This window comes from Hemiscyllium ocellatum, chromosome 5, assembly GCF_020745735.1.
Source record: "Hemiscyllium ocellatum isolate sHemOce1 chromosome 5, sHemOce1.pat.X.cur, whole genome shotgun sequence".
Classification (NCBI taxonomy): Eukaryota; Metazoa; Chordata; class Chondrichthyes; order Orectolobiformes; family Hemiscylliidae; genus Hemiscyllium; species Hemiscyllium ocellatum.
In genome coordinates this window covers 15,949,269-15,967,473 of record NC_083405.1, presented here as the reverse complement: position 1 = coordinate 15,967,473, position 18,205 = coordinate 15,949,269, and the positions used below count along the sequence as shown (strand labels likewise).

The 18,205-nt window shown below is 43.9% G+C and overlaps 1 protein-coding gene across 1 annotated transcript in view; it reads left to right on the top strand.

Annotated features, from left to right (window-relative positions):
• Nucleotides 1–18,205, top strand: part of fbxl7 (F-box and leucine-rich repeat protein 7) — a 351,149-nt gene that overhangs the window by 52,651 nt on the left and 280,293 nt on the right. The window contains exon 2 of the mRNA XM_060824561.1: nucleotides 16,877–16,966. Within this exon, the coding sequence (XP_060680544.1) occupies nucleotides 16,877–16,966 (90 nt within the window). The remainder of the gene's footprint in view (nucleotides 1–16,876; nucleotides 16,967–18,205) is intronic.

Genomic DNA, 18,205 nt, shown 5'->3' with positions numbered 1-18,205 from the left:
TGTTTATTTAATTCTACGCTTTCCCTTCATGTCTTTTCGTGCACTGGCTTAGTCATAGAAGACAGAGGGTAGTGGTAGAAGGCTGCTTTTTAGAATGGAGGGTTGTGACTGGTGGTGTTCCACAGATATCAGTGCTGGGTCCTCAACTGTTCATGGTCTTCTTAAATGATTTGGAGGAAAACGTGGCTGGTCTAATTAGTAAGTTTGTGGACAGTGCAACAATTGGTGGAGTTGTGAATAGTGAGAAGGATTGTCAGAGGGTACAGCAGGATATAGATCAGCTGGAGGCATGAGCAGAAAATGGTAGATGGAGTTTAATCTGGACAAATGTGAGGTGATGCCTTTTGGAAGGTCAAGTATAGGTGGAAATTATGCAGTGAATAACAGAACCATTAGGAGTATTGAAATGCAGAGGGATCTGGATGTGAAAGTTGCTGGGAAAGTAGATAAAGTAGTGAGAAAGGCATATGGCATGCTTTTCCTCATTGGAAGGGGCATTGAGTGTAAGGGTAGGCATATTATGCTGGAGCTTTGTAGAACTTTAGTTAGGCCACACTTGGATGATTGCATACAGTTCTGGTCACCACATCAGAAGCATGCGGATGCTTTGGAGAGTGTACAGAAAAGATTTACCAGGATGTTGCCTGGTATTGAGGATTTTAGCTGTGAAGGAAGGTTGGATAGACTGGGTTTGTTTTCACTGGAACAGAGGAGGTTGACGGGTGACCTGATGAGAGATTTATAAGCTAGTGAATGGCATAGATAGCGTGGAAAGTATGAAGCTTTTTCCTAGGGTAGAGCAGTCAGTTACTAGATGACACTGGTTGAAGGTGCGGGGGCAGGGGGTGGAGTTTAATAGATATGTGTGAAGCAAGTTTTTCTCACAAAGGTTAGTGAATAATGTGCAATGTACTGCCAGAGGAGGTGGTGGAAGCAGACCCGACAGCAACATTGAAGAAGCACCTGGATGTATACATGAATTGCCTGGGAATAAAGGGTTACAGATCCAGTAAGTGAAGACAGTTTTAGTATGGAAGGGCAAAATGAGTTGGCACAGGATTGGAGAGCCAAAGGACCTTCTCCTATACTGTATTGTTCTTTTGAGGTGCATTGATTGATGAAGAAGTAGAACAAAACACTAGGTGGCTGCTCTCTTAATAGCAAGAGAACAAAATCAGTGAATGGAGCAGTCCCTGTATTACTTGCAGATGTTTGGCATGGGTAAGTGCTATCCTTTCTCAGTAGTAATATAAAGAATTTGAAAAGTTTTAATTCAAAACTTGGAAGTATTCTTGGTAGATGGTGATAAACCTCACGGGGACTTGAACAGGCTCATGTAGGAGGTGGATAAGTGACAGGTGGAATTTAGTGTAGTGTGAAGAGATTTAGTTTGTTTGGAAGAAGGAGAGATATTGTAAAATAAAGGACTCAATTTGAAAGGCAATGCTTGAGCAGAGGAATCTGGGAGTATACGCACACCAGTCATTTGAAGGTGGAAGAGCACGTTGAAAGGTGGTTTATCTGGCATACGCAGAGTTTTTATAGCACAGCAAGCTACTCCTTGGCTCGTTATGTTTGTGTCAGACATCAAACATTTATCTATTCCAGTCCTATTTTCCAACTTGGTCTGTGGCCTTGTACAGATACAGAAAACTTTGTGGGAAGCTAGGGAAGAGATTGCAGTGTCCGTAACAGAGCTATGGTGAGGTGCCAGAAGACGGGCTAACGTGGCGCCATTACTTGAAAATCTGGTCAGGAAAAGCCAGGGATCTATAGGCCGATGAGCTTGATATCATTGGGGGCGAGTTGTTCGAGGAGATTCTGAGGGACACGATTTACATGTTTTTGGAAAGAGAAAGACTGATTAGATATAGTCAATGTGGCTTTGTGTGTGGGAAATCATGTCTCACTAACTTGCTTGAGTGTGTTTTGAAGAGGTAACAATGAATACTGATGAAGGGAGAGCAGTATTGCATTGTCTATATGGGCTTCAGCAAGGTGTTCAACAAAGTTCCACATGGTAACCTGCTTAGCGAGGTTAGATCACATGAAATCCAGGGAGAGCTGGCCAGTAAGATGCAAAATTGAAAGTGGGAGACAGAGTGGATGTGGAAAGTTGGTATTTGGGCTAGAGGTATGAGCCCAGTGGTGTGCTGCAAGGGTTGGCACTGGGTCCACTGCTTTTGTTGGTTATATAAATGATTTGGATGTGAATATAAGAGGATTGGTTAATAAGTTTGCTGGTGTAGTGAAAAGTGAAGAAGGTTATTCCAGAGACTTTAATTAGAAGAGCCATTGGACTGTGGAGTGTCAGGTGGAGTTTAATTTGGATAAATAGGACGTGTTGCATTTTGGTAAGGCAAACCAGGGCAGGACTTATACAGGGAGAAAGTGAGGACTGCAGATGCTGGAGATCAGAGCTGAAAATGTGTTGCTGGAAAAGCGCAGCAGGTCAGGCAGCATCCAAGGAGCAGGAGAATCGACATTTCAGGCATGAGCCTTTCTTCAGGAATGAGGAAAGTGTGTCCAGCAGGCTAAGATAAAAGGTAGTGAGGAGGGATTTGGGGGAGGGGTGTTGGAAATGTGATAGGTGGAAGGAGGTCAAGGTGAGGGTGATAGGCCGGAGAGGGGGTGGGGGCGAAGAGATTGGGAAGAAGATTGCAGGTTAGGAAGGTGGTGCTGAGTTCGAGGGTTGGGACTGAGACAAGGTGGAGGGAGGGGAAATGAGGAAACTGGAGAAATCTGCGTTCATCCCTTGTGGTTGGAGGGTTCCTAGGCGGAAGATGAGGCGCTCTTCCTCCAGCCATTGTGTTGCTGTGGTCTGGTGATGGAGGAGTCCAAGGACCTGCATGTCCTTGGTGGAGTGGGAGGGGGAATTGAAGTGTTGAGCCACGGGGTGGTTGGGTTGGTTGGTCCTGGTGTCCCAGAGGTGTTCCCTGAAACATTCCGCAAGTAGGCGGCCTGTCTCCCCAATATAGAGGAGGCCACATTGGGTTCAGCGGATGCAGTAAATGATGTGTGTGGAGGTGCAGGTGAATTTGTGATGGATATGGAAGGATCCCTTGGGGCCTTGGAGGGAAGTGAGGGGGAAGGTGTGGGTGCAAGTTTTGCATTTCTTATGGTTGCAGGGGAAGGTGCCGGGAGTGGAGGTTGGGTTGGTGGGAGGTGTGGACCTGACGAGGGAGTCTCGGAGGGAGTGGTCTTTTCGGAACGCTGATAGGGGAGGGGAGGGAAATATATCCCTGGTGGTGGGGTCTGTTTGGAGGTGGTGGAAATGACGGCGGATGATGTGATGTATAGGGAGGTTCGTGGGGTGGTAGGTGAGAACCAGTGGGGTTCTGTCCTGTGGCGATTGGAGGAGCGTGGCTCAAGGGCAGAAGAGCGGGAAGTGGAGGAGATGCAGTGGAGGGCATCGTCGATCACGTCTGGGGGGAAATTGCGGTCTTTGAAGAAGGAGGCCATCTGGGTTGTTCGGTATTGGAACTGGTCCTCCTGGGAGCAGATGCGGTGGAGACGAAGGAATTGGGAATTTGGGATGGCGTTTTTACAGGGGCAGGGTGGGAGGAGGTGTAGTCTAGGTAGCTGTGGGAGTCCGTCACTTTATAGTAAATGTCCGTGTTGATTCGGTCACTCGAGATAGAAATGGAGAGGTCTAGAAAGGGGAGGAGTCTGAGATGGTCCAGGTAAATTTGAAGTCGGGTGGAAGGTGTTAGTAAAGTGGATGAACTGTTCAACCTCCTCGTGGGAGCACGAGGCAGCGCCAATACAGTCATCAATGTAGCGGAGGAAAAGGTGGGGGGTGGTGCCAGTGTAGTTGCGGAAGATGGACTGTTCCACATATCCTATGGAGAGGCAGGCATAGCTGGGGCCCATGCGTGTGCCCATGGCTACTCCTTTGGTTTGGAGGAAGTGGGAGGATTGGAAAGAGAAGTTGTTCAGAGTGAGGACCAGTTCAGACAGTCGAAGGAGGGTGTCAGTGGAAGGGTACTGGTTGGTACAGCGGGAAAGGAAGAAGCGGAGGGCTTTGAGTCCTTCGTGATGAGGGATGGAGGTGTATAGGGACTGTATGTCCATGGTGAAGATAAGGCTTTGGGGGCCGGGGAAGTGAAAATCATGGCAGAGGTGGTAGGCGTGGGTCCTTGGACCCGTCCTTGGACCTTGCAGGTCCTTGGACTCCTCCATCGCCAGACCATAGCACCTCTATATTGGGGATACAGGCCGCCTACTTGCGGAATGTTTCAGAGAACATCTCTGGGACACCCGGACCAACCAACCCAACCACCCCGTGGTTCAACACTTCAACTCCCCCTCCCACTCCACCAAGGACATGCAGGTCCTTGGACTCCTCCATTGCCAGACCATAGCAACATGACGGCTGGAGGAAGAGCGCCTCATCTTTCGCCTAGGAACCCTCCAACCACAAGGGATGAACTCAGATTTCTCCAGTTTCCGCATTTCCCCTCCCCCCACCTTGTCTCAGTCGCAATCCTTAAACACAGCACCACCCTCCTAACCTGCAATGTTCTTCCTGACCTCTCCGCCTCCACCCCTACTCTGGCCTATCACCCTCACCTTAACCTCCTTCCACCTATTGCATTTCCAACGCCCCTCCCCCAAGTCCCTCCTCCCTACCTTTTATCTTAGCCTGCTTGGCACACTCTCCTCATTCCTGAAGAAGAGCTCATGCCCGAAACGTCGATTCTCCTTGGATGCTGCCTGATCTGCTGTGCTTTTCCAGCAACACATTTTGAGGACTTATACAGTTAATGGTAGGGCCCTGGGGAGTATTGCTGAACAAATAGACCTAAGAGTGCAGATACATAGTCCCTTGAAAGTGGAGTCACAGATAGACAGGGTGGTTAGTGCATTGAGTATAGGAGTTGGAATGTCATGTTGGACCTATACAGGATGTTTGAGGCCACGTTTAGGATAATGCATTCAATTCTGGCCTCCCTGCTATAGAAAAGAGGTTGTTAAATTAGAAGGGTTCAGAAAAGATTTACAAAGATGTTGCTGTGATTGGAGGGATTGAGCTATAAGGAGAGTCTGAATTGGCTGAGTTTTTCCCTGGGGCGTCAGAGGCTGAGGGATGTTGTTAAAGAGGTTTATAAAATCATGAGGGGTATGGGCAGGGAGATTAGCCAAGGTCTTTTTCCCAGGGTGGATGAGTCCAAAAAAAGAGGACATAGGTTTAAGGTGAGAGGGGAAGATTTAAAAGAGACCTGAGGGGCAATGTTTTCACACAGATGGAAATATGTATGTGGTATGAATTGCCAGAGGAGATGGTGGAGACAGGTGCAATTTAAACTTTTAAAAGGCATCTGGATTACGTACATGAATAGCAAGGTTTTAGAGACATAAGGTCCAAATGCAGACAAATGGGACAATATAAATTTAGAATATCTGATTGGTGCAGATGGGTTGGACCGAATGATCTGTTTGCGTACTGTATAATTCTATGATTGTGTAACAGAGGGCCGTCAAAAAAGAGTTTATTATTATCAGAAGTGTGAAAATTGGCAGCCGAAGAGAAAAGGCAGGGCAATGGGATAAGGTGATCTGTTGTTCTTGAGATTGGCATGGACATCATGCGCCAAATGGTCTCCTTCTGCCCTAAAACGATTCTATGATTCTATGGAAAGGCTTAGGACAGAACTCTCTAACAGCTGTGAAGAAAATCTGTGCATTAATTCTTAATGAGCTTCCTTCGTTTACTGCAAGAAAAATCCAAGGGGGCAATGGAAAGGTAAATGCAATTAGGTGACCTGCAAAACTGTTTGTATAGAGCACCATTTCATAGGGAGAGTGGAGTAAACTTGGTTAGTTTTGGTGTCCACATTTGAATTCGCATGGATTAATATCATTTGGATATTGGGTAACAGTCACTAAACATAACCTCTCTGGTTGTGAGATCAAAGGGTAAGAAAGTTATAACAATGAAGCAGTTTAGACTTTGGCATCAGTGCAATGCAGAAAAAGCCCTTCTGCCCATCAAATCTGTTGTGTCATAACTATCACTAAATTGCGCTCATCTCAATTTCCTGTACTTGTCCCTTATCCCAGAATGTTATGATATTTGAAGTACTCGTCCAAGTTTTTTTTAAAGCTTGTAAAGTTTCCAGCCTCTCCTATCTCCCCAGGCAGCCTATTCCAAATTCCCACCCCACCCCACCCACTGAGTGAAAAAGGTTTTCCCCAAATCCCCTCTGAACTTTCAGGCCCTTCTCCTAAAACTATGCCCTCTCTTGATTGACCCCTCAACCAATGGATCTGTTGCTGTCTGATCACTCTGCCCACCCCCCTCAGTCTTCTCTGCTCTAAAGAAAACAATCGAATTCTATCTAATCTCTCTTTATAGCTCAGTTTCACAATCCTGGGCAATATCCTGGTGAACCTCATCTGTATCCCGTCCAGTATTAATACATCCTTCCTGTAGTGAGGTGACCAGAACTGCACACAGTACTCTAGTTGTAATGCTCTTTACAAATCCAATATTACCTCCTTGTTTCATATGTTTTGCCACTTCTTAACTGTCCTCTGCTGACTTCAGGGATCTGTGGATAATTACCCCAAGATCCCTCTGTTCCTCTGAGCTACCCAGAATCGTGCCTTTTGATAAATACTTCCTCACCTTGTTTCTTCCTCTAAGGTGCATCACCCCGCATTTATCAAGGTTAAATACCAACTGCCACTGGTGTGCCCATCTCACCAACCGATCTATATCTTCCTGTAACCTACAACCATCTTCTTCACTAATAACCACTATACCAATCTTGGTTCATCTGCAAATTTGCTTAACATTCCCTCCACATTATCACGTATAATAAACAGTAAGGGTCCTTGAGGTACATCGCTGGACATCGGCCTCCATTCATGCAAACAGCCTTCTACCATGACCTTTCGTGTCCTATTACTCAGCCAGTTTCTGATCCAGCTCACCAAGTTTCCCTCAATGCCATGTGCTTTAATCTTGTCAATTAGTCTCCCACGTGAGACCTTGTCAAAAGCTTTGCTAAAATCCATATAAAGAGAACTTCCCTCTCCACACACTTAATCACATTTTCAAAACATTTTAACAACTTTGTTCAGCATGATCTCCCCCTAACCAAACCATGCTGACTATCTTTAATTAACCTGTGCCTTTCAAGTGGGTAGTAATTCATGCCTGCTTAGGCCACAATTGCCAAAGTGGTGCCCCCCCCACATTGAACACTTGTCCGGCTCCTTCCTTCAGAATCAGATTCGACACTGCACCGACCCTTGTTGGGTGTTCTGTATATTGATATAAAATACTCCTCTGGATATGTTTCAAGAAATCTGCCCCTCTAAACCCTTAACATTATGACTATCCTAATTTATGTTGGGAAAGTCGAAAACCTCTAGTATGGTAACTCAGTGGTTAGCACTGCTGCTTCACAGTGTCAGGGACCTGGATTCGGTTCCACCCTTGGGTGGCTGTCTGTGTGGAGTTTGCACATTCTCCCCTGGGTGCTCTGGTTTCCCTCCACCATCCACGTCAGGGGTAAATGTAGGGTAATAGGGTAGGGGAATGGGTATGGATGGGATACTGTTGGGAGGGTCAGTGTGGACTTGTTAGGCCAAATGGCTATTTCCATACTGTAGGGATTCTATGATTACTATTCTTAGACACCTCTGTGAACTGTTTTATTTGCTTCTCTATTTCCTGCTGATTCTCTGGAATCTTTCATACACTTCCAGTAAAGTAGCCTCTCCCTTAACATTCCTGGGTTCTTCCCATAAAGCCTCATTTGAACTCTGTTCCAAAATATCGTCTTTCCTTTTTGTAGTAATTGACTCCTTAATTAAGTGTTACACCAGCACTTTTTCTGCACCCTCCTCTGTCTTGCCTAAAGATCCTATACCCCAGAATGTTGAGTTGCCAATCCAGCCTTTCCCTCAACTTTGTCTCTGTGATGACAACAATATCATATTTCCATGTGTCAAGTCTTGCCATTAACTCATCATTCTTACCTATTACCTTCCTAGCGTTAAAGTAACGATCATCCAGCTGGGCCTTACTCTCTCGACTCTCAACTTGGCTGAACTCACTGTGACTTGCTTCCTTTGCTGTAGCATGATGTGTCTGTTTCATTGATATTTTCTGTCCCTTGCTTCTGCCAGAGGAGGTATGTACAGGAGGAATGTAAGAGATTTTTGAAATAACTTTTGTGGCAAACCACTTGTATTTTACGAGGAATAAAAATATGTTGTTGAAGTTATTCTCCTTGATATAAACCACAGGAGAATTCAAGTATGCCAGGTGCTGGCAGGTGGGACTAGATTGGGTTGGGATATCTGGTCGGCATGGACAGGTTGGACCGAAGGGTCTGTTTCTGTGCTGGACATCTCCATGACTCTATGCAGGTTAACTTTGTGTTTATTCAAACGACCTCAGTCTTAGACTGGCTAAACAGCTTCTGTCTAATATTCTGTTCATCTCTGGCTTGCCATGTTCCAACTTTCTCTGATCTGTCCAATATTAGTCCAAAATCTGTCCTATACAAAAATAATCATCTTTTACACATACACTTGGTTTACATTTCAATCTTGTAGAACAAACAAAAATCTTCTATTCCAGGCCTTTCTCTTACCCTTTCTATAGAAATCTGCTTATACTCTCTAGTTTGCTGTCAAGGTTGATACAAGTCATGGTCATAATCATAGAGATGTACAGTACGGAACAGACCCTTCGGTCTAACTTGTCCATGCCGACAAGATGTTCTAACCCAATATAGTCCCGCTTTCCAGCGACCAAAAGAGAAAATGCTGGAAAATCTCAGCAGGTCTGGCAGCATCTGTAAGGAGAGAAAAGAGCTGACATTTTGAGTCTAACTGACCCTTTGTCAAAGCTTTGACAAAGATTTTTCAGCATTTTCTCTTTTGATTTCAGATTCCAGCATCCACAATAATTTGCTTTTATCCACTTTCCATCACCCGGTCCATATTCCTCCAAACCTTTCCTATTCGTATACCCATCCAGATGCCTTTTAAATGTTGCAATTATGTACATACCTCCTCTGGCAGAGTGTTCAACCCTGCCAAATGTGAGGTTGTCCATTTTGGAAGAACAAATAAGAATGCGGAATACAGGGTTAACGGTAGGGTTCTTAGTCAGGTGGAGGAACAGAGGGATCTTGGGGTCTATGTACATAGATCTTTGAAAGTTGCCACTCAGGTGGATAGAGCTTGTAAGAAGGCCTATGGTGTATTAGCGTTCATTAGCAGAGGGATTGAATTCAAGAGTCGTGAAGTGATGTTGCAGCTGTACAGGACTTTGGTTAGGCCACATTTGGAGTACTGTGTGCAGTTCTGGTCGCCTCACTTTAGGAAAGATGTGGAAGCTTTGGAGACGGTGCAGAGAAGATTTACCAGGATGTTGCCTGGAATGGAGAATAGGTCGTACGAGGATAGGTTGAGAGTTCTCGGCCTTTTCTCGTTGGAACGGCGAAGGATGAGGGGTGACTTGATAGAGGTTTATAAGATGATCAGAGGAATAGATAGAGTAGACAGTCAGAAACTTTTTCCCCGGGTACAACAGAGTGTTACAAGGGGACATAAATTTAAGGTGAAGAGTGGAAGGTATAGGGGAGATGTCAGGGGTGGGTTCTTTACCCAGAGAGTGGTGAGGGCATGGAATGCGCTGCATGTGGGAGTGGTAGAGTCAGAATCATTGGCGACCTTTAAGCGGCAATTGGATAGGTACATGGATGGGTGCTTAATCTAGGATAGATGTTCGGCACAACATCGTGGGCCGAAGGGCCTGTTCTGTGCTGTATTGTTCTATGTTCTATGTTCTAGCCTCTACCATTTCCTCTGGCAGTCCATTCCACACATGCACCACTCTCTGTGTGAAAAGGTTGCCCCTTAGGTCTCTTTTATATCTTTCCCCTCTCACCTCTAGTTCTGGACTCCCCGACCCCAGGGAAAAGACTTTGTCTACTTATCCTATCCATGCCTCTCATGATTTTATAAACCTCTACAAGGTCACCCCTCATCCTCTGCTCCAGGGAAAACAGCGCTAACCTATTCAACCTCTCCCTATAGCTCAAATCTTCCAATCCTGGCAACATCCTTGTAAAGCTTTTCTGAACCTTTTCAAGTTTCACAACATCCTTCCAATAGGAAGGAGACCAGAATTCTTTGTGTGTAAGGTTTCTTCTCCAGTTTTTTCTGCTGACATGGACCTTTAAATTGTTCAAGTTGTTCATACCTCCTAAAACCTGCCTAAAAACTTACCTTACGCTTATTGTAACAGCTTCTTATAAAATTTTATTAAATTCTTAATACAGTTTCTCACTGATGGCTTTTGGCCTAGCCCAAGGTTGCCAATAGCAATGACTGTAACGAGGTTAACTATGTGGACCAAATGGAATATGAGTTCTCTGAATGGGATTGTTAATTTGGCCTATTAGATTAGGGAGCCCTGGCTAACAGATATAAGCTGGGGTGTCAGAAGTTATGTTCACTCGGACCTTGCTCTGAAATAGGGTAACTTCCTTACACTCCATGTGTAAGGAAAGGGTAACTTGGTGATGGGGCACTGGCCTCTGTGGAGTTATTTCACTAAGTTATACCTATCTGTACTAGCAGACCCTCAGTTTAGGCCCTTAGCCTATTATGCTGTTTTTTTTCCCTAAAACACAAACTTAGTTATTTAATCTCTTAATTATATATTGCAGATACATTCAAAGGCAATAAAGCTATTCATATTTAAGATTTGTACAACAATTATGCATAACACTAACATGCTCAACCAATAGGTCTGGCAGATGTTGTATATCAGATAAATTGTAAGCTAGTTGTGGTACATTACAGCAACAATTTATACATAAAGTTAAAATATTCTCAGCACTCCCTTCACCTGCACCATTTTGTAATTTTTAAAAAAGTATCTTACCCCCTAAGCCTTCAATTGTCCCAACCAAAAATTCATTCTACTTTATTTTTTTACCCCCTCTCACCAATACTGCTTTGACGGTTTTAAAATCTCCATGGATTATATGTGCGAGTGATGCATCAGCTATATGTTCTTTCTCTTCAGGCCACAATAATTATTTTGTCAAGTTGGTGTTCGTGCCTTCTGATACCTGTTCTGCATTGTATTTTCATCATGCCTTTCCTCATAACAATCACTCTTCATACTTAGTCAAAAAATATGGTGCTGGAAATGCATAGCTTGCCAGGCAGCACTCAAGGAGTAGGAGAGTCGATGTTTCGAGCATAAGCCCTTCATCAGGAATGTGGGGGAGTGGGGGGTGATGGGGGAGTAGACTGAGAGATAAATGGGAGGCAGGGCTCGGGGGAATGTGATAGGTACATGAAGGTGTGGGATGATGGTGATAGATTGGAGGGGAGGGTGGAGTGGATAGATGGGAAGGAAGATGGATAGGTAGGACAAGTCAAGAGATTGGTGCCAAGTTGGAGGATTGGGTCTGGGATAAAGTTGGGAGAGGGGAGATCAGGAAGCTGATCAGAAATCAACATTGATTTTGAACTTGGAGGGTCCCGAGGACGAAAATGAGATGTTCTTCCTCCAAGCATCAGGTGTCTAGAATTTGGCGGTGGAGGAGGCCCAAGACCTGCATGCCCTTGGCAGAGTGGGAGGGGGAATTGAAATATTTGACCATGGAGTGGTGGGGTTGATTGGTGCATGTATCTTAGAGATGTTCTCTGTCATATCTGGCAAGTTAAGGTCCTGTCTCCCCAATTTAGAGGAGACCACATTGAGAGCAACAGACAGAGTAGATGAGGTGTTTGGATGTGCAGGAAAATCTCTGCCGGATGTGGACGGATCCTTTGGGGCCTTGAATGGAGGTGGGGGTGGGTGGGTATAGGTTTTACACCTCTTGTGGTGGCAGGGGAAGGTGCCAGGAGTGGAGGGTGGCTTGGTGGAGGGCATTGACCTATCGAGGAAGTTGTGAAGGAATGATCTCTGTGGAATGCTGAAAGGGTGGGGAGGTAAATGTGTCTCTGGTGGTGGAGTCTGACTGTAGGTGGCAGAAATTGCGGAGGATAATGCGTTATATCCAGAGGTTGGTGGGGTGAAAGGTGAGGGTTCTCTCCCTGTTGTGAGTGGAGAGGTGGGGTTCAAGGGCAGAGGTGTGGGAAGTGGAGGAGATGCGCTGGACCTTTCTTGAGTAAACTTACTGCATTGATTGTGGATGATAAAAAGGTGTGTGTGTCTATCAGTCCTTTGCAGGGCTAACCCAAGGATTTGATATAACTATCCTACCTTCTCTGCCAGCTGTTCTAGTTATAGTCGGGCTCAGTGGTTAGCACCAGGGACCTGGGTACGAATCCAGCCTCCGGCAACTCTCTGTGGAGTTTGCACATTCTCCCCATGTCCACAATGGTTTCTTCCAGGTGCTCTAGTTTCCTCCCACAATCCAAAGAAGTGCAGGTCAGGTGGATAGCCATGCTAATTTGCCCATGGTGTTCAAGGATATGAAGGTTAGGTGCATTGGTCAGGGGTAAATACAGGATAATAGGGTAGGGGAATGAGTCTGGGTGGATTACTCTTCTGAGGGCCGGTATGTACTTGTTAGTTGAAGGGCCTGTTTCTATACTGTGGGGAATCTAGATTCTAAGATTCTAAACCACAGGAGGACTCAAATATGCAAGTTAGATTTTTGTTTATTCAAACAATCTCAGTTTTAGACAGGCTGAATGGAATTCTGTCTCATACTCTATCTGGCTCTACCTTTGTTGTTCTCTGTTGCATATCTATCTGATCTCGGTCCATAAATCCAATACGTACAGAAAATCAACCTTTATATACATACTTTGTCTGCATTTCATTCTTCCACAATAAACATAAATCTTCCATTCTGCGTCTTTCTGTCATTCTGTCTAAAAGAATCTGTATATATCTTCTAGTTTGCTGTCAAAACTGATACAGTCCTTGCGGGATGTACAGGTTCCTCCCTCGTCGTTTCTGCTTGCAGACCCATAGTGTTCAGGGTCATGCCTGCTCTAAATGTCTTACGTGACGAGTGTATCATGTGTTGCCTTACTCTTGTTGTAACTCCCTTCTCTTATAAAAATGTGAATTAATTTCCACTGTGGTTTCCCCCTCTTGACCATTGGGCAAACGCAAGATAGCTAATTTCAGGGATACTGCCCATTGCCCTTGATGCTATGCTACCCATTGATCCTGGCTAGGTACCTGCTTGTGTTTGTAAATGTACCAAGTTCGAACATCTGTACAAGTGGGCACTCAATATAGGCCCATTTCCTCAAGTACAATGAGTTGGGGTGCACAATACTGAATCGATGCCCACCCCTCAGAACTGTCTGAGTGGGGAAGCAAAAGTTTAAAATTTTGGCAGATTTATTTTTAAGGATTTCATTGCACCTATGTCCCAACATGACTCGCAAGTGAACTAAGTTCATGCAGTGGCACTAGCATATTTATGAATAATGCAACATCACGTAAATCCTTTATGCCAACAATATCATTAGTATAAAATGGAGGATGTAACAATTATTTGGTATTTTTTGTGTGTGGTGTTTGTGCATTCAAGTCCAGTCACAGAATGTAAATGGTAGGAAGCCTGTCCTAGTAGGGAAGAATTGTGGCAGAGTCCCTATTCCAGGTAGGGTTTCTACCAAAATTCTGAGATTGTTGCAGCTGGATACACAACCCCACCACAACTTGAATATTCCCAGAAAAAACAGTTTTAAAGGTGGTTCTGTTTTGCTGATCTTTTCTTGTACATTTACTGAATACTTGTACCACATCTTTCAGTGAAGTTAGACACTCAGAAAGGTATGTGCAGTTGAAGCTCTCACATCGTTGAATTTAAGATACAACAGCCGATGTAACATGGAGTAATAAGGCAAGAAAAACTGACACGGTAATCTGTGTGTTTCTGCCATTAACAAAGTAAAAACTGTAGAATGAATGTGCCTCCAAGGACATTTCTGACTTTAAATGTTAGGTTGTAAATTCTGTGAAGCAGTTGAGCATGTTTTGGAGTTGGCTTTTGACTCCAGCAGCTGCAATAGATTAGACTGGGACACCCATTCAACACCCCAAATCCAACAAATCCCAATGCATCATCTTGGATTACATCCTATTAGACTCCAGCTTTGATTTTGACTCAACCCCACAGAGATAGTCCAATACCACCAATAGAAATTAAGCTGTGATCTAGGAGGACACTTATTAGAGCACCAGAAAGAAGAGGAGCTGAATTGAAGGGCGGGTTTTGTGAACTTCCATGACTAAATTAACTGAAGTGGCTCAACCTGACCTTCGATAGAGGTCTGAGATTGAGGAATACAAGTGAGAGTTAGAGTTACCAGTAAAAGGTCCTCAAGGCATATCTTTTCACTTCTACCTTGCTCTTTAGAAGGACAAAAAGAAAATTTTGGGATTTGGGAACTAGGAGGGTAAATGTACAGGTTGTTCTGCTATAACATACATTTTGTTAACCCAAATTCACTGTAACACGATTGATGAATTGGGGACACTATTTCTAAAGCATAAACTTTTAAAACATGTGACGTGATTAAATCACCAACACTTTAAGCGCTGTTTCTAAAGCTTGATTTTTCTATAATGCGAGGTTTCACAAGAATACAACCATCACGTTACAGAAGAACTACCTGTAATTAAAGCTGCTTGCAGGGGAAACAGCAACATGGACTGCTTATGTTGAATGGCCTGTTTCTGTGTTTCACTTCCACGTGTTCCTGCCAGTCTCATCATTTAAGTGTAGCAGGGAATTCAAGAAATCAGAACAAGGAGCTGTGGGTGGAGGGACACGAATTTCCAATATGTTTCAGGAGCAAGGATCCGGCAGTAGTCAATTCCACAATCAATTATTTCTCTCCTATGAATTGGAGCAATGTATTGCAGGAAAATTCAGCTTCATCTGTTTATGTTGATGGCAACAAACCTGGAAAGTACCAGCAAGAATAGCTCCCAAATGCTAATGTGCACCTGTAAGTTTAATGTAGCTTCTCCTGTATGCAGGCCAATAAGATCCTGCATTAAATATTTCACAAGCAGTACTTAGAGTCATAGAGATGTACAGCATGGAAACAGACCCTTTGATCCAACCCGTCCATGCCGACCAGATATCCCAACCCAATCTAGTCCCACCTGCCAGCACCTGGCCCATATCCCTCCAAACCTATTCATATACTTATTTTCAAAACAGAGCTTACGGGCAGAGATTACACTTCCCTAATATTTATGAAACATTGGCATCACAGGAGGGTCAGAGTGTCGTGTCATGTGACTCTGAGGTCGGCGTTCTGCTGACTAAGCCCAAGTGACACTAAAAATCATAATGCACATGGTTGACAGAATGCAATCTCACTTGTTAAACTGCTCCTTACATGCATTCCTAACAAAGTACAATAACTGGCCTGCACAGCATTAAGAATAAAACACTGTGTAACTTCTCTTTTTGCAAGGTTTGTGAAGATTTGTAGCTCAGGTTGAGGTTTAGGGTGTAGGTTTGCTCGCTGAGCTGTTGGTTTGATATCCAGACATTTCATTACCTAGCCAGGTAATGAAACATTTGGATATCAAACCTACAACTCAGTGAGCAAACCTACACCCTAAAGTTCTCTTTTTGTTCGTGCATTAGGGATCTTGCCGTATAGAAGGAGTACAGTGAGAAGTGGTTGTCTCGGGCGAGAGATAAAAGTAGGGTTGATTTAATTTGCAGAGAAAGTGAGGACTGCAGATGCTGGAGATCAGAGCTGAAAATGTGTTGCTGGAAAAACGCAGCAGGTCAGGCAGCATCCAAAGAGCAGGAGAATCGACGTTTCGGGCATGAGCCCTTCTTAGGAATCGTTTAATTTGCACATAGCAACAATACAGCAGCAAAGGCTTTGCTCATGTTCCATATCCAAGTGCAGTAAAGCTTCTTGGGGATATCTGAAGAGGTAGAAATGTTGTTGCAAATATTGATATGGGGTGGCTCAGTGGTTAGTACTGCTGCCTCACAGCGCCACCGACCTGGCATTGACTCCAGCCTTGGGCGACTGTCCGTGTGGAGTTTGTACATTCTCCTCTGTGTCTGCATGGGTTTGCTCCAGTTTCCTTCCACAGTCCAAAGATGTGCAGGTTAAGTGAATTAGCTAAATTGCCCATCGTGTTCAGGGATATGTAGGTTAGGTGCATTAGTCAGGGATAAATGTAGAGTAATAGGATAGGGGAATCAGTCTGGGTGGGATGCTGTTCGGAGAAATGGTGTGGACCTGTTGGGCCGAAGGGCCTGTTTCCCTGCTATAGTGGCTCTATCATATAAATAGTTTGGGAGGTTAGTTGTTCTTACAAACTTCAAATAAAGCTGAGAGATTGACTGCATTCTTACTTCTCTCACAAGCCTGCTTTGGAGGAAAGGATGTGATTCTGGACAAACTGACATTTTTACCATGTCTTGAATTCATATCATATACTCAAAGTAAATTAATACTAATGCCAAGTAACTCCTATTACTGGCTTTGACGATGAATGTATGAATGTTTCAGAACTGCCACTGTTAAAGATGTGGTTTTGTAACTATTGATTATGTGCATGTAATCTGATGTGAGTCTTCTTGTGCACTTTGTCATGTGTTGTAAGCTTTTTGCAGGCAGCAAACTCTGGAATTCCAGCAAACGGAGTTCCACAGTTGAAAGATGTTGTGACCCTACGGGTATGACTGTAAATGTGAACTTACTTGCCTTGCATGAGGCAAGTGAGCAATTTGAAAGAAAGTGAAGTTGTTTGAATTGCACTGTTGATTTTTGTTTCTCGTATAACTTTTCACTGTTCTTAATGGGCAGAGTTATGCTTTATTTTCTCTTCTCCTGGTCATAATGCTATTTTATGATCTGATCTCCCACTGTTTAGGCAAAGGCAGCTCAAGCATCTCATCCGACATGAGTTCAAGTACAGATCACACACCAACCAAAGCCAGAGGGAATGCAGCTACCAGTGAAGGTATAGGCATTTGATCCTCATTCACACCTCTGTCCCTTTGCACTCGGCTTTACTTTTTTTTGGGGAGGGGGGGGAGAAATACCTTTTAATTAAACCAACTCAATGTTTGTTGGCATGCAGTGCATTGTTTTCCACTGGGAAAAAAAGATATTGTGAAGTTGTATAAAAGAAGGAAACATAATTTCATGAATTATGCAGGTTTAATTTTTTGTTGGAAATTAGCTCAAAAGCACAATGCTTAAAAATTCGGTGCCCTTCCACTGTTTATTTGGGATTGATTCGATGGGATAGTTGAAGAGAATCTTCCACTTGTTGGGGGAGTCCAAAACATCAGATAACTCCAAGAATAAATTCAGGGAAAATGTCTTCCAGAGTGATGAGAATGTGGAACTCCTACATGGATTAATAGAGACAATGAGCAGAGATGCATTAATGCACATGCTAGGTAGCAGAAATGATTTACCTTTTTATAATACCTTTTTGAAGGTGCTTCACAGGGACATTATAAAATGAAGTATGACACGGAGCCACAAAATGTGATATTAGATCAGATGAGCAACAGATTGGTCAAAGGAGTAGGTAATAAGCAGTGTGTTTGGGGAAGAAAGTGAGGTAGAGAGATGGAGAAGTCCAGGAAGGAAGTTCTAAAGCTTGGGGCTTTGGCAACTGAAGATATATACACAAATGGTGGGACTGTAATAATTGTGAATGCGCAAGAGGCTAGAATTAGCAAACAGCCAATATCCTGCAGGGTTTGTGGGACTGGATGAAGTTGTAGTAATGGGGAGAGGCAAAGCAATAGAGAGATTTGAAAACCAGAATGAATGTTAAACTCAAGGTGTTGCTTCAACTAGTAGGCCACTGAAAATAGGGATGATAGTGGAATGCAACTTGCTTCAAGTCAAGACCCAGACAGCAGAATTTTAGATGACCTCAAGTTTGCAGAGGACAGAAAATAAGAAACCAGCCAGGATTCATAGTCAAGCCTAGACAAAAATAACACAAATGAGAATTTTGGCAGCAGATCAGCTGAGATGGAGGTGAAGTTGGGCAATTACTGATTAGAATCTCATTGCAAAATTAAATCCAACACGAAGGTTGTTGACAGACTGGTTTAGTCTCAGACTCTTGCCATGGAGTCAATGAAGTGGTGAGTGAAGAACATGACTCAAACTTCACAGTGTTCATTTTTTAGGTTAGATTACTTACAGTGTGGAAACAGGCCCTTCGGCCCAACAA